The sequence below is a fragment of the Polyergus mexicanus genome, unplaced genomic scaffold (genome assembly GCF_030449975.1).
Source record: "Polyergus mexicanus isolate NDT 795.1 unplaced genomic scaffold, iyPolMexi1.0 SCAF_8, whole genome shotgun sequence".
NCBI lineage: Eukaryota > Metazoa > Arthropoda > Insecta > Hymenoptera > Formicidae > Polyergus > Polyergus mexicanus.
In genome coordinates, this window is record NW_027223328.1 from 3,488,557 (window position 1) to 3,505,905 (window position 17,349).

The following is a 17,349-nucleotide window of genomic DNA, read 5'->3' on the forward strand; positions in this document are numbered from 1 at the left end:
ATTATTATTATGTAAATCTTCACGAAAATAAATTTAATTTTTGCGCGATAGATACGTAATCTTGTCGTTTTATCAACTATCGTACATACTGAAATAATGGACTTTTTATGAGTTTATGTATGTATGTTTAAGGTATGTACGATTTTACGATTGAGACAAAACGAATGATAAATAGCATAATAAAAAACGAATTGTGAAGTGGACAAAACTCGATATTCTACTTCGTCAGTATGTAATCGTAGATGTTTAGTATGTGATCGAAATGTATTCGATTGGTCATTGTATATCTACGACGGTTCTCTCTCAGTTTAAATAGAGACGTCGTAAGCTCATTATTCATCGCGCGTTATATTTATCGGAATGTAACTCGGCGCAGGTTCACTCAAAGATCGCTGATGAAATTTCGATAGTTGTATAATTCACAATGTCCGTTACGTAATTGCGTATAATGTATAAACACGAGGTTTAATCAAGTACGAATATCAAATTAACATACATAAACATATTACGCTACTCCGTGAACATTCAACTACTAAATACGTTCATGCATAAAACACTGTCCATCCACAGTTATCTAAAACATGATATTTATATTTGTGAAATCGATATATAATTTCGATGAGAGATGAAATTTGAATTTTATAGACATGTAAAATTGATTTCATGTAAAATACAATTTTATGTATCTGTAGAGAGGATCGAAAATTGAATTCTGTCAAACTACCTCTTCCTTTCCCTCGTCCCCTTTTCTCTCCGTCTCATTGAAATTATATCGATACCAATAATCTGCTTGAGATGTGACAAAATGAACCTGCGCTCGAGTTTTCCCCAAAATATACCATGAAATCAGTACAAACTCACGTCTCTCGTGTATAGCTCTTCCTCCTCTCGCGCTGCGACATGAATATACTAATGTACAAAACGACACTTTTTTTACTCGATGAGACAGTCCAGGCGTTGCTCGATCAAAACGTAGAACAAAAAAAAAAGAGGGAGATATATTGTGTCGAGGCATGACACAAGTTCCTCTCTCGAGAGAACACCTAAAAAAGAAAATTGAAAAAAATGTCATCGAACGCCATTCTGTCCAGCTATTGCCGCCTATTGTTCACACAACTGTACATGCATTCACGTAAATATGTAAAGATGTTTTTGTCGCAAATGGGAGATAGGAGACAAGATGGAAAAAAAAAACATATATATATATATATATATATATATATACGTATACACATATATATATATTATAAAAATGTGAACACACACACGCACATATGGCATACACGTTCATATATAATGTTAAACAGGACGAGAGAGTGAAAGGAAGAGAGAAAGGGTACTTTTAATGCGACGAGTTAAAATTGTGTAACGAGATATTGTGCGCCACGTGAGCGGATTCCGGCGAGTAAGTAGAGTAAGAGTAATTTTAGGCGTACATTGAGACGAATAATGGATTTCCGATGCAGCAAAAGATGAAAAGAAACTGCTAATGAAAGCAATTTCTTACGGATATTTGAGAAAGATAATTTTAAAATCATTTAAAACTTTTAAGAAAATAATTCCTTAACAAATGAAAAATCATGAACAATTAAAACTAAAAGCTTATTAATATATCTTTAATATTAGAAATTTTGTATAATTTGTATAGTATTTTGTTATATTCTGTAATGATAAGATATAGTTTATTAACCATTCTTCTAATTATAATTTTCATCAAAATCAAAATTTGTTGTTATGGTTTTTATCGTCGTCAATCGTGTTAAAAAAAAAAAAAACAGTTAAGTTTTTGGCATATATCGTGTATATTATAATCGTTGGATATATTAATCAGGTGATTGTAGAGAGATTTTATTGCACATTTTACGGTAATGATATGCAGAGATGAATATGCTATTGCATTATCCGAGGCTCGATGTGCGCCCCTGACTAAGGATAATCTTGATCGCGAGCTGCGTTCCGTGCGATATACGAGGGTTGTGCGTAATCTTAAGCGCTTTTCAAATTCTCTGGTATGCGTCTGGTTATTCGTATGATAGTCTATAAATGCGTTATTGCGATATCGTGTACGTGTCGTCATTCTTATCTTGTTAAATACTCGCTGTCCTCCTCGACATTATATCGCTGCCACATTGAATTTCCATCATCTCGTTGTTGTTGTTGTTGTTGTCGTTATTGTTAAGAGGGAAAAGGGTATTGTCCACTCATTGCACGCATGCTGCGAAACAAACGCAGCGGCGAAAAGTCGCGACTATACTTTTTTCTGGATTCTGAATTTATATTTTGAGAAGATCACATAATATAAATAAATTATATATAATTTTTTTATTTTTTTCGCACTCTTTTATATAATATTATGAATTCCAGAGAGTATACTCTGATCTTCGAAGGATATTTTAGCCATGAAAATGTTAAAGAGTAATAAACAAGATCTCATTCCTAAATATCTTTGAAAAAAACAATAATATTACGAGTAAAAGTCGTGATTGAATTTCTTTTAAATATAAAAGTATCGAGTGATCTATATCAGTTTATAATCAGCCCAATGTTACCTCGTTTGATCGATTTTTCATTAGACTATTAATGAATTATTGTCTACATGTTTCAGTATACTTGGCGATAAATCGTAAGGTGCACACATTACTCGATTGATAATTTTATTATCCCGATATATCATACTCGCATTGTTGTATACATGAATTCAAATTAGTAATAGTGTGTATGATGGACAGAATATATATCAATGAATATCAAAAAAGCGTTTCCAGTTTCATGCGGTCATATCGATATGTGATCATTGTGATCACTGAGACAATTATGAAAATTCGCGTGCACACACGAGTTTCTTCCTTCTCGCTTGTCGTTGTATTCACGTGATGATATATTTTAGGAACTCGCCGTGTCACGCTCGCGTGGTAACGAATACAAAAAGACATATAAAATTATGAACAAAGATTTATTGTATATGAAGCTACTGTGATGTTACTGTTGAATATAAAAAATATATCTATATACATACATATATACATACACGCATAAAAGATGGTGTATTTAAAAAGTCGTGTCTCTAAAGAGTGTTTTCTTTTATCTTCTCGCTCACCGAAACAAAGTCTGTCGCGAATCTGTGTGTGTGAGTGAAAGTGAAATTGTAATTTATATTCATACGAGCAAACTATTTTTTAAAGACGATAACGTGACTGATCTATTATGTAATATAGGCAATAAAAATGTATTGTGCTAGAAATTCTCTATACGTAAAACTCCTATCGAATTATTACGTAATGGGGTAAATACCCGTGTAAAATGGAAACTTCCCTTTTCTTTTTTATTTGAAAAAGTAAGTCACTGGAAAAGTAAGAGATATATATACATAAATTTTATAAATTTTACAGTATAAACTCTTAGTTTTTTCCAGTTAACCGAGTTAAATTAACTTGAATTTATATTGAATCTACATAAAACTTTAATTAATTTTATTAACTTTATTAGTCATAAAATAAAAATTTTGATCGTTATTACAACAGTAAACAATAGTTTTATTGATAATCGCGTAAATTTTTTTTCGCTACTAATATACATATATCCTTGTAAAATTTTATATGTAAACGCGAGAAACTCTCGGCATACTTTTTACGAGAATATTTTTCTTGTTAAGAAATATATATGATAAATTAGATAGATATATTGAAATATCATATAAATTACGTATTCAGTATAAGATGTTCTAAATAAAATTGTAAAAAAAAAAAAGAATTAATAAATTGAAAAGCTGAAATTTATTTTTTATATAGTGGTAACTCTTCTTTCTGTTACGAAGGAAAAACATGATTCTCTACTTCAAGAGGCGTTCCTTACTTATAAATTTTTAATACACAAACATTGACTGTATAAGCTATAAAAATTCGATATTTGGATTGTGATAAAACTACAAATGAAAAATAAATCCCGCAAACGGCATTTAGTAAAATATTAGAAATTTAGTAAATTATTTACATTCTCAATTTTAATGATACAATCAATAATGATAACGATAGCTAAAAATTGTTTTTGAAATAAGATTGCTTGCGTATCGTGTAGATACTCGTACACACAAATACACAATATACATCTTGATGAATACTCATTTTTATAGTACTCGTTTTATAATACTCGTTATTATCTAATTACCTCAACTATATCGCGGGAAAATGTACAATATATAAATAACAATGTGAAAAGATGTGTATATATTTATATACACACAATGGGTATGATGCATATGTCTACATTTTGTCCTCTTGTATACTAAAAAACGGATTTTAAACAGTTGAATATTGAACCTATACAAATATTTCTCTATAAAATTTGAATGCGCTTGAGCTATTGAGAAATTGTAAGTATGTTATAAAATTACATTTATTTACAATGCTACACAAGATTGATAGATTTTCTATACAAATCGACCATGGCATAGCAATAACAATCATTTTTACGCACCTTTAAAAAAATTCTAACTATCATATTAAAACATTGCGTTTGGTTCTAATATATATATCATTACAATAATATTTTTTACCCCGCAATCACTCGCGCTGTATGATCTTAACTCTCTATAACCGAAATTTGCATACGTCGACGAGTTTCTACATAGCATCGCGATAAGCGTACACAATGCCAAATACAGTCTTATAAAACGCTAGACCATTGAGAGGTCAAAGATTAATATATATATATATATATATATATATCAAAGATAATATATATATATATATATATATATCAAAGATAATATATATATATATATATATATATATATATATATATATATATCAAAGATAATATATATATATATATATATTAAAAAGATAATATATATATATGTACAACTTTTGTATATCCATCAACCGTAATTACTTCTGGAAATCTCCTGAAAAATAATTTCAAAACAAATCAGCATCATCTTATTGTCAATTCAGGGTTTTTTTCACCATTTAGCCCTAACACTCCAGTCTTTCGGTGTCCAATGTAGACATTTAGGATCTATCCTAATCTGTCTCTTTTCCATCGCAGTTGTATGTTGTTCAATAATTTCCCTGCAAATAAACATATACCTCAAGATGAAGATCTCATCAAATTAGGTAAATTGTAGCTAATCTCCTTTCATCTTGGTAATGAATTACCTATTTAGTGTCACAATATATTGTCCTTTGTAGTAATTAATGAGATTCAGATTTTGCAAAGTCGATATCACGTCCTCCTTTTTAATCGATGTAATCTCGGAAATTTCGTTTATTGTTATCTGCGGTTTCTCATTCTCCACCACAGGCTTTAAATTTAACAGGATATCGAGTATTGTGTGCGCCCAGTAACTTCGGTACGAAAGCAAACCTAAATCGGACAATGGCTTTTCGGGAGAGCCGGTCTTTCCTTCGAATTTCGATAGCTCATACGAAAATTCTATTAAGAGCTTGCCGTAACCTCTTCTCTGGTATGGTGGCAGCGTTAGAATACATGCTACGTTGTGATCTTCTGTCGATCCTTTTTCCTTGGAGAAATAGCCAACTATATGAAATCCTCTACTGTCAAATTCAGTCATTACATAAAATAAAAATGGGTCTGTGTCATAATAGAGAGTTTTGTGGTCCAGAAATAGTTTTGCTAGCAGACAAAGGTTTTGTGCATAATTCTTATTCTTGCGACCATCAATCTCGAAAAATGATATAGAACCTTTCCTGTATATCTCATTTCCGGGTGGATGACGTAGATTACATTTAACTAAATGTCTCTCCAAGCATTTTCGATTCTTCCTATACTTCAGGCAAAACTCACAGATATATATACAATTTAAATTTACCATCTCCTGTGGATATGGGCTAAAATACCATGGTTTTATTCTATGACGGCCTAGTTCAATTAATTCTACGTTTTTCATTCTCGTGACTACATCGTCATTTTGATGCGCTACTAGGGAGCCAGTAGGTCTGGGACCAGGCGTATTTGCGGCGGTTTGTGGCGGACCATCCTGAGAATCTTCATTTTCTAGAAATGTCGCCTTTCTTTTTCTAGACATTTTCTTTTGTAGCGCAGCTTGTAGCACAGCATTACCATTAACTGGTTCATTGCTAACACTACTGGGACTAGGAGGTCTACTAGGAGCCTGCTTTTTTGGTGTTGCTGCATCAGTTCCTGGTGTCGTTCCTTCGCGACGAGGATATTGGACTTTCCTAGTGTCTAAACAATCCTCCATAACCCATTCATCTAATCGTTTATTGACTAAAATAGCACAATTATGATAATAATATTACTTAGGATTTTCATACTCGAATGCTCTAAGTTATTTACTTACAATCCACATAATGAACATAATAACATTTGACACCTTGTACATCTTTGACACTGATGATTTCGGCAAGAGCTACAGATAGAATAATCCGCTTAAATTATTTTATTATTAAGATGATATTATATATTTTAAAAATAATATATTGCATATAATTTGCTATCTTAGCTATTACAAAATTTATTACAAACAAATTGGATTATTTAAATACAATAAATTCTTAAACTTAAATGTTACATATAAAATAGAATCAATTTTATGAGAAATATATATGTATATATATACATAAAGATTGTGTTATCATAGAAAGTAATACAAATCAAGGCAAATAATTCTAACATAATCAAAACATTTTTAAAATCTTTATACAATTTATTAACATTTTGCAATAAAACTTTGTATTTATATGTATCGTCTTATAATTTAATGATAGTTTACAACCAATCTCAAGATAGATTACAATTCAGTCTTTTAAATAGTCTTTTAAACAAAAAAAAAAAGAAAGAAAGAAAGAAAAAATTTCATCTTCTTATAGTAAAACGTTCGTTAGAGTACTAATGAAACAATTTGTATGTAATTTACTTACGCCAATCATCCGTAGTAAACATCCTAACTGGTAAACGACAGCCTTCAACCAGTGAATTCTAAAAATAAGGTTAGAATATTATCATATTTATATATTCGTGGTTTGTATATTTTTCTAGATAATTCGACAGCATCCTCGTATTCGATGTATTACACCACTTACCACTGAATCGCATATCGTTTCTTGTTCGTCGTGTTCCTCGATCATTTCAATCAGAAATTCGACAAACTAATCACCAAACGAAATTTTGTTTTGAAGCTTTAGACTTCAAACCACAGGCGACGTATTATTAAAGACGGCCACTCGCCAATCTTTCCGAGAACTGAGAATAGTGAGATCGAAAGAAAGTCGTTAGCTCCTCAAGTAGATTCTAGACTCTAGTGACTCTAGTCCCTACCATATCGTACCCCATTCTTGATCACCAGATGGTGCCAGGTGCCAGTGCCAGCTGACAGACTGACAGTTATGAAAAGAATAAAGGATACTCCGATACTCGTTCAATGCTATTATAATCATTATAATTCACGAAATTAAGTCGTACAAAAAGGAAAAGGACAAAATTGACGTTTGAAAAATTTAATTGACACATAAGATATTATTTTTAAACTGCAACAATGCACGACGCTTATGAGGAAACGTCTATATTAAATATTACTGTGCAAATTGAATCCATGGCCGCTTACGGTTAATAATTTTTAATATACATAATCAAATTATTAGGAATTATTCTCGATGCGCTGGAGTATTTATTGCTTATTATGTTGTTTATTTCAGACGATAACTTATTAATAGGTACTAGAGAAGGTCATCTTCTTATGTACAATGTTCCGGCAGTGTTTGATGACAGTCACAAGCTGGAATTACTACGTCATAGTAAGAACTTTAACAAAAAAAGGATCAATCAGATAGATGTTGTACCAGAATATAATTTATTGATCATTTTGACAGGTATACCTAAGATAATACCAATTTCCTTTTTAATGTATTAATTTATATAGGCAATACAATTTTTATTGTGCATTGATTTTTAATTATGGAAAATTGCAGATAATATTGTATGCTGCCACGATTTGAATTCACCAAACTTTCAACAAATATATCAATTACCAAAAACTCGTGGTGCTACTCTATTCACTTTGGATATTCAGTCAACACAGAGTTTGACAGGAAAAAAAAATACTGTAGTGCGCTTATGTGTCGCTGTGAAACGTAAATTGCAATTATATTACTGGAAGGGAAAGAAATTTGAAGAATTTAATGATTTTGAATTAACCGTACCAGACATACCTCGTCAATTAGCATGGTAATATATATTGAAAAGTTATTAAAATACTTCAATATAATAGTTTTTATATGATCAACTTAATATTAATTATTAAGGTGCGGTGAAACATTGATATTAGGATTTCGTGGATTATCTTATACTATTTATGATTTGAATGGCAAACCTAAAGAACTCTTTCCCACTGGTAAATCTCCAGAACCAAGTATTACAAAATTATCAGACAGTTCTTTTGTATTGGGAAAGGATTCTCAATCATTTATTATGGATACGAAAGGAGAATTGGTTCAGCATAGTCCTGTAAAATGGTCGGATGCACCTAATGCAATAGGTATAAAGAGTAAACTTAATTTTTTTATTTCATTATTTTGTTTTTTATTTATTTCTTTAAATTGTAATTGACTAAATTTTTATAATGATTTTCAGCATGGGATGATCCTTACTTATTAGGTATTGTGCATGAGAGATTAGAGGTGTATACATTAGAAGGATGTTTACATATTCAAACAATAAGAGATCTAAATAAAGCTAGACTTATATATCGATGCAAACAAGGAAAAGTCTTTGTGGCATCCATTAGTCAGATTTGGTGTATCAAAGCAATTGATGTTACTTTACAGATTAGAACATTGTTAGAGCAAAATCAATTTCAATTGGCATTACAATTAACTGTATGTTAATTATATTTGTATATCAATAATAAGATTATAATTTATATTTAAAAATGTTTAAAATATTAATTATATAGTTTCATATATATATATATATATATATATTTTTTTTTTTTTTAGAATTTGTCAGACATAACAGATGAGGAGAAAGCTAGACAGACGTATAAAATACAAACATTATATGCGCATTATTTGTTCTACAATAAGCGATTCCAAGAAGCGATGGATTTGTTTTTAAAACTGGGGACTGATCCGTATGAGGTAATCAGGTTATTTCCAGATTTAGCACCATCGACCAACACTCATGAACCTAGTGAACCAGCACCTAGCTTGCCAAAATTGCAAGACCATGAGTTGGAAAAAGGCTTGCGTGCATTAATAGTTTTTCTAACTGAAGTTAGACATAAACTAATGGCAAAAGATAAAGAGCTTAATAAAGAAAAGGATGGAGTAAATGGAGAAAAGAATCTAACTGTAATAGCTACGGAACAGCTTCTGAAGATCATCGATACTACTCTTTTAAAGTGTTACTTACAGGTAAAAAAAAAAAAAGATAAAACAAGAAAGAAGACAATAAAAAATTGCAAATAAAGTCTCATAAAAACTATTTACAGAATAAATATTAAATGAATTTCATTTCAGACCACTGACGCTTTGGTAGCACCTTTACTTAGGTTGAATCACTGTCATTTAGCAGAAGCTGAGAAAACTTTGTTAATGCATCAAAAATATCCAGAACTCATTATATTGTATCAAACCAAAGGACAACATAAAAAAGCTTTGGAACTTCTGGAGAAGCATGCAAAAGAGAATGATTCTAGTCTAAAAGGCACCGAGAGAACTATACAATATTTACAGCATCTCGGCAAGGATCATATGGATCTAATTTTGAAATTTGCTGGATGGGTTTTAACAGAGGATCCTGAACAAGGTCTCAGGATATTTATGGAAGATATACAGGTGCTATACATATATTTGTCCTACATATATATGTCTTTATGCATTCAACACTGTTTTTATTAATGCATTCTGCTAATTTGCAGGAAGTCGAACATTTACCTAGACCGAAGATATTAGATTACCTTTTACGTTTCCATAAAGATCTAGTAATACAGTATCTGGAGCATGTGGTACATGTTTGGGAAGACACTAATATGTTATTCCATAATGTTTTGATACATCAATATAAAGAGAAATGTCTAAACTCCATGAATGCTAATGCAACACCAGCAGAAAAAGAAACCTCACAACATATACGACAGAAATTGCAACAATTCTTGGAGAAATCGACATATTATACACCTGAAACAATATTGGTGCATTTTCCATTTGATTGTTTGTTCGAGGAACGTGCAATTATACTTGGACGACTCGGTCGTCATCAACAAGCTATATCGATATATATCAATCTTTTGAATGATATACCGCGCGCAATACAATATTGCCAAAATGTATATACAAGATATCAAAGTAAGTAAATCTTAAAATTTTTATATATTAAACATAAAATAAAAGATTATATAATTAATCGGAAATTATCTCAAGGTCAAGATTGTGCGGAAAAACAAACGGACAATACTGACGAAGTATATGTTTTACTAATTCAGCAGTTGTTGAAACCTGATAATGAAGGAGTTTTAATGGCTGGTATAAATATTTATATATAAACAAGATCTTTTCTATCATTTATATATATAATTATAATTATATAATTATATGTTATATTTTTCTTTTGTCAAGGTTGTAATCCAGAAATTCAAAGAACGGCACAACCAGATTTAGAGATGGCCCTTCAACTATTAGAGGAACATGCCTCAAAAATAAATCCTATGAAAGCCCTGAAAGTTTTACCGGATTCTGTACCTATTGGTAGAATAAAACATTTCTTGGAAGTTGGTTTGCAAAATAATTTGAATGCGAAGCGAAGAACACAGGTTCTCAAAGGGCTGCTTTACGCGGAACATTTACAAGTGCAGGAACAACGAATGCATTACGAATCACAGAGCGTCCTCATGACAGAGTTTAATATATGTCCAGTTTGTAAAAAACGCTTTGGCAACCAAAGGTGAGTAAATATTATAAGTTTTATGATTCAAAGTATAAAACCTGTCAAATTATATTTGTTATAAATTATATTTATACGATATTAATTAGTTCTATTTTCTTAGTGCTTTTGCAAGGTATCCTAATGGTGATATAGTACATTATTCTTGTCAAGATCGCAAAGGATAAAAAATAGCAGAGCTACACAACATTATATAATCACAGTTATATATCATTTCTAAGATTGTAAATATTCAATGTATGTTCTTTTTACATAAGTTTCATATATGCATATAAAATTTCGATATATATATATATATATATATATTATATAGAAAACTCAGAGATTATCCCTATTAGAAAAAAACTGATTAATTATTATCATTAAGGCTATTTCTCGTAATAAATCTTAATTTCAATAAATCAATCAATTCTATTATAATTTCTAATAAATCAAACAATTTCTTTCTTTCTTTCTTTCGCGCTTTTTATATTGCATACTATAAAAGAGATAAATATAAAAATAAATATTGTAAAAAATGTAAAAGTAAAATATTCTGTTTCTTTGTACTTTTACAAGATGCTTTGCAGTAAAGTAATTGTAAAATAAATAAAATTTTGAGAAGATACATAGTATTTCTTGTATGAGTTATTCTTTGTACAATTGTACTAAATTTTTTTTTCTACGCACTCAAAATAAAATAAGTATATGAAGGAATAGAGAGAAAAGAAAGAGATGGATGATACATAAGACAGTGGCTGCGGTTGATAAGACGCTAGAAATGCTTCGAAGCGTTTGATTGACCAATCAGAACAAAAAAAGTAAAGATTTATTTATTCTGATTGGTTAATGCAACGTCTCGAAGCATTTCTAGCGTTTTCCCGACCGCAGCCAGTATCGCTACAAAGAACAAATCTATTGATGCTGAAAGCTATGTGATTGGCTACGTAATCGCGCGCGTGATATTCGAAATTGAAAGTTTCGAAATCGGAACATGGCCCTTTCGCCCAATTGTCGTGGACTTTTTCTTTTACTTACGATATGCGATAACGATAAGCGGAATATATGGCATGCATCTGTGTATTATAACAAGAAAAAACTTACATTATAAGAGTAACACGGATGATAGGGCGTGCCCACGGTCCAGAATACGAGTAAAGGATTGATGATGTCATGAGAGACGTCTTGTATTCCTACGCCTGGGGAATAAGATAAAAAGCGGGTACAGTACAGATGAAAATAGTGATATTATGTCATATCTCTTTTTATCCAAAATAATTCATATTTTATTCAAATATATTATACGAAGGAATTATAATATTGTTACAATAACTCCACGATAGATTGTTTTATCTCAAAATTTGCCAAGAGTACAAAATTAAAAATATACATTATTAATTTTAATTTTGCATTTTTTATTTTAATTTATTAATTTTAATTTCATTTATTTATTAATTTAATTTTAATTTATTAATTTTAATTTAATTTATCTATTAATTTAATTTTAATTTATCAATTTTAATTTAATTTTACTTACAATGAGATATTTCCTCCGAAAAAAGATGTTAATCGCTCAATATATATATAATATATGTAATATATATAAATATGTATAATAATTTTTCGATAAATATTATATCCGATATAAAGAAGAAAACTTGATTTTAGCATCGGCACACATATTACACTCGATATATAAATCATGACAGAAAACGATCTTTTCGTAACTGCGATTTGAGAGGCTATGTATCGTGAGAATATTTCTTAAAATATTTCGCAAAATAAAATACATATTCGTCCGAAGAAAAAAGCTCTCTCTCTCCTCGCACAAATTTCTCACAAAATCGAATCGATATTTTTGTCCTACACAAAATGTACGAAATCATATTTTACTCACGTACTTTGATCGGAAAATATAATAACGTAGGAGATCCGTGATTATTCAACATCCCGAAGGAGAGACGCCGGACGAGGACGTCGGAAGTAAAATCGTCGCTCGCGCGCCGCGCCGCGCGCATTCCTCGTCTCGCTTTTTCCAACTTTCCGCGTCGATTCTGCGCAGGCGCAGTGCGCCGACGCCGCAGCCACCGAGCCACTCGCACAAAAGGGACTAGCTGCGGCGGCGTAGGTGAACGCCGCGTACACTCAGTCGGTTGCGCGCCGGTCGAGTGTGTGGACGGGTGGTACGGTGTCGGATCGTTATTTGGTGGGTTTTTCTTTTGTGTACACCGGACGAGAGAGAGAGAGAGTGAGAGAGAGACTTTTATGCGAGTTGCGGGACAGAACGGTGTCACGGGGTGTCCTTACGCGAAGGTAAGTATTCTCCGATAGCGAGAGAAAAGTACGCGGTAACGGGTGGATATTGTGCGTCGGGATAAAAATGGCGTGCGTGCCGCTTGAACTTCTTCCCTAGTGTCGTACAGTAGTACCGGTCACGTCACGCGGATACTATCGATGTGTCCGTCTGTCGCCACGACTCTACGATTATCAATAATGACGAGATATCGCGTTCACCGCTCGGGTTCCTACGTCGGCGGCGACCTCGCGACGAGGAGCCCGTCATCATCGTCGTCGTCGTCGTCGTCGAGTCGGAGGAATCCTGCCGGCATCGATTGCCGCCGCCGCTGCCACCTTCGTCGCTGATAGTTACTGGGGAATGCGTTCCACATCTCTGCAGCCGAGAGGGTTGCAGAAATCAAGGGTAGCGGCGGCGTAGGAGGGTTGGAGGGGGCGGGGACGCGGAAAATCCCTCTCGCGGTGTCGCGCGCTAGCGCGACGTGTCCGCTCGCCGTTAAATTCTCCGTCGCGTGATGTCACGATCGAAGGGCGTCGTCGTCCTCGTGGCTCGTATATATATATATTTCTGTTAAAGTTGTCCCGTTGTATCGGTCGACTTTAATTTCCGCCTCCTCTCCTTCGCTTCTGCCCTAGCCCGCTCCCCCCTCCCCTCCGTCCGGCAGCTCGAGCCAGCGGTTTTTGTTCACCTGTCAAGACGACCTATCTGCCGATGACCTAATTCCCGGCGCGATCCGATTGAACGCGTCGAGCGCGCATCGAAGAGGCGAATCGAACGTGAACTCGTCACGCTCGTGTAACGTGGCGAGATAAAAGAGGAGAGAGAAAAACGCGTCTTTCGATTTTTTCGAAATTTTTTGTCGTACTCGGGGACGAGGTACGCGTTTAATTTTAAATCGATGTCAATGGGCGTGGAGGGCGAATAAAGCGAATCTCGCGATTCGATCGCTCGTGATAAACTCCGTTCCTTGTACCCCGCCTCGCGATTTCATCGGAGCGTACTTGTGTAGCGAGTCTACCGAGAGCGTCCAGAGCGAGACGAGAGATCATACCGAGTGTGTAAATTTTCTTTCGAACTGTATGTGTGCGGAATGTGCTTTACGAAGGGAATGTATCCTAAGTCGTTTAACACATCGATTATAAATTAATAATCGATGAAATAATATTCAATAAAATTCAAGATCATTTCAGTCTATCACGTAGACTCACGACAAGTTTAATTAATAATATGTAACTATATAAAATGTGATAAAATATGAAATTAGAGACGAATTGCCAAATGAAATGTAATTTTATATTTGTTTTCGAACAATTAATATTTAATATTTTTGTAGCGGTTCTTTATTTTTTTTTTTTAATTTCTCATTTCTTATTGGGTACAGTTTTGAATTTTTTTTTTTCTATATATTTGACGTGCGTTATTCGTGTAAATTTGAAGGCTTTTGAGTCCCGTGTCAATTTAGCTTTATCACTTTTATCATTGATAGGTAATTTGTTATGTAAGAATTTTATCATGTAAAAAACATTATCGAGTCGTGCGATGGGAGAGAATTTCGAAGATTGTATTGAATATATTTTACAGATTCAACTTTTTTGTTTATTTAATAAATAGTGTCATTTAATCAAAGCTTCATTTTTTTAGTAATATTTAAAAAGTTTGTTTTATCTCTCCTTCTCAACAGTACTTAATCACAATAACTTAAACTTTAAAACATCTTGTGTGTCGTAATTTTAAATATGTCACTTGCCATGTAACTGCTATTTGACGTGCGCTCTTATCTGGGGACCAACGGTGCTTTCCGTCCCGCCAGAACACAAGGGCGGATCGCGAATGAATTCACGTGACGTTTACGATATGTGTACGCCAGGTATAACCTCGCGAAGGTAACCAGGTTTCCTCGATTTACGGGCACTTCCGCCTCCCGGTTACGCGTCCATCGCACGCTGACCGCACCGTGTTTGACGGAAGTGCGTGCGTGCGTGCGTGCGTACGTCCGTAGATGTGCTAGGAGGGAAAAGCATATATGCCGACGTATCGTTTACGCGGCATGCGCTATTTCAGGAATACACGCAACGACGTTAACTTGTAGAAGGGAAGGGGAGTTAATTCTGAGAGAGACGCGGATATATACAGGGTGTAACGGAGCGCTCGTATCAGCAGTTTTTTGAAGAAACAACGCATTTTCGTAAAAAATGTTTCATGCGAAAGTTGTAGAGCTCCAAGTGGCGCATTATATAATAATATTAGTATGACCTTGAATAGCACCGTTAAGGTCATATAAAAATCATTGTGAATTTTTTCAATGGAATTCCCCTATTTTTCATTACATATTCTTGTAGCTTACCTCGTGACCTTTCCAAAACACTATAATTAAGTATTTTTTCATTAAGTATTACTTTTTGAGTTATTTTATATATTTTGATATAAAAAATAAAATATTTCGCAAAATATTCAAGTTTCGATAATCTTACCGTAATACTTTTATGTACAGACTAATGAGACAAATCAATTAGTGCAAAAAGAAAAAAACAATTATTTTTTTAATTGATTTGTCTCGTTATTCTGTACATAAAAGTATTACGGTAAGATTATCGAAAACTAAATATTTTACAAGATATTTAATTTTTTATATCAAAATATGTCAGGTTAAAATATAAAATACCTCGAAAAGTACCTAATGAAAAAATACTTTGTTATAGTGTTTTGGAAAGCTCTTGAGGTAAGCTACAAGAATATGTAATGAAAAATAGGGGGTTCCAATTAAAAAATTCACAATGATTTTTATATGACCTTGACGGAGCTATTCAAGATCATACTAATATTATTATATAATACGCCACTTGGAGCTCTACAACTTTTGCATGAAACATTTTTCACGAAAATGCGTTGTTTCCTCAAAAAACTGCTAATACGGGCGCTCTGTTACACCCTGTATATATATACATATTTCTTTGATAATTATATTATATATATATATACATATATTTTAAAGAGAAAATCGAATATAGCTAGCAATAAGCAAGCTAATTATCAGGAAAGAAATTTTTTCTTAACTTGTCTTTATTTAAATCTCCACGTACAAAAGAGATTTTTTATCCAGAAGTGATCGTATATAGTTAGCAACCTAGTGAGCTAATGTGTTTAATGGCTTCAGTATCGGTCAGCATTGGTAGAGGTACCTCTTTTGTGGATTATGAACGATTTCATCACGATGCTGAATCTAGAGCTGAGTCACTTTATCGCGAATCGAGCGATTAAATGCCGCGAAATGTTAAGGTCGACGAATAGCTGCATTGTGCGCGAGACACCGTTCGATATACGGTACAGTTTCTCGACCGAGAGGAAGTAAACGAAAGGGGAATAACCCCGAAAAAAATTGAATTTCGATTTACCTGTCGTTTGTGTAAAACATTGCTTAAATAGCTCAATATTTTTTCAGAAACTTACTAAAAAGAATAATTAAAATATCATCGATTAAAAATATATATATATATATATAATTTTACATATTTATTTATATTTTTGTATATTAATAGTTAAATGAAATTAAATCTAGAAAATTGCAATTTTTATTCCAAATGAAAAATTATTTTTTTTTTTATATGATTATATTTAATACACATTTGAGGATACGGTTATCTTGATAAAATCCAAAATTAAATTATTTTCCAATATTCTGGAGTAAAGTCGTATCGTGTGGAATTTTTAATATTTTTTTATCTGCATTCCGTATTTTTAATGATATTAAAGATTTTCGAGGATAAAATATTAATATATAAATACATATAAACATTTGTAAATAATTGTCAAGCACAATAAATTCCTTGGCAAACTTATTTATGCAGATCCTACTTATTATTAGTTACATTTATAAATAAATCTATTTCTAATTCCGTTATGTTAAATATGTGCATCATATTGGATAATTAGCATTAAAATACAAGATAAGAAAAGTTGGAAGGTTATACAATATGTATGCAGCATTTAAATAGAAAATGTCTTAAGTGACTAAGCCGAATAAATGAATTTAGTGATACAGAAATATATAAGACCCGAGGACAGGTCATATTACAAATATATTTAATCTAATATCAAGTTCCAAAAAATTCAATACGTGCATATGCAAGTAATTTATATCTTCCCGAATAAGATCA

General features: G+C 32.5%; 3 protein-coding genes across 7 annotated transcripts in view; 2 read left to right on the forward strand and 1 right to left on the reverse strand.

The window, feature by feature from the left end:
• Positions 1-4,837: 4,837 nt before the first annotated feature.
• Positions 4,838-7,443, reverse strand: Tip60 (Histone acetyltransferase Tip60). Its single transcript, XM_070300389.1, is given in 6 exon segments — positions 4,838-4,983; positions 4,985-5,069; positions 5,157-6,249; positions 6,323-6,391; positions 6,903-6,960; positions 7,065-7,443. Coding segments are annotated over 6 exon segments (1,401 nt in total). The 5' UTR covers positions 7,110-7,443; the 3' UTR covers positions 4,838-4,932.
• On the forward strand, positions 7,327-11,279 carry Vps39 (vacuolar protein sorting 39). Its single transcript, XM_070300388.1, has 11 exons — positions 7,327-7,586; positions 7,677-7,850; positions 7,950-8,205; positions 8,283-8,515; positions 8,611-8,855; positions 8,976-9,392; positions 9,498-9,815; positions 9,899-10,325; positions 10,401-10,502; positions 10,596-10,920; positions 11,024-11,279. Exons 1-11 carry the CDS (start codon positions 7,517-7,519, stop codon positions 11,085-11,087), a joined length of 2,631 nt encoding a protein of 876 aa, XP_070156489.1. The 5' UTR covers positions 7,327-7,516; the 3' UTR covers positions 11,088-11,279.
• A 1,750-nt stretch (positions 11,280-13,029) lies between these two features.
• Positions 13,030-17,349, forward strand: part of Beta-spec (spectrin beta chain) — a 33,603-nt gene continuing 29,283 nt past the window's right edge. For all 5 annotated transcript variants that reach the window (XM_070300376.1, XM_070300379.1, XM_070300377.1 and 2 more), the window contains exon 1: positions 13,030-13,212. The gene's annotated coding sequence lies outside the window, so the exon portion shown is untranslated. The remainder of the gene's footprint in view (positions 13,213-17,349) is intronic.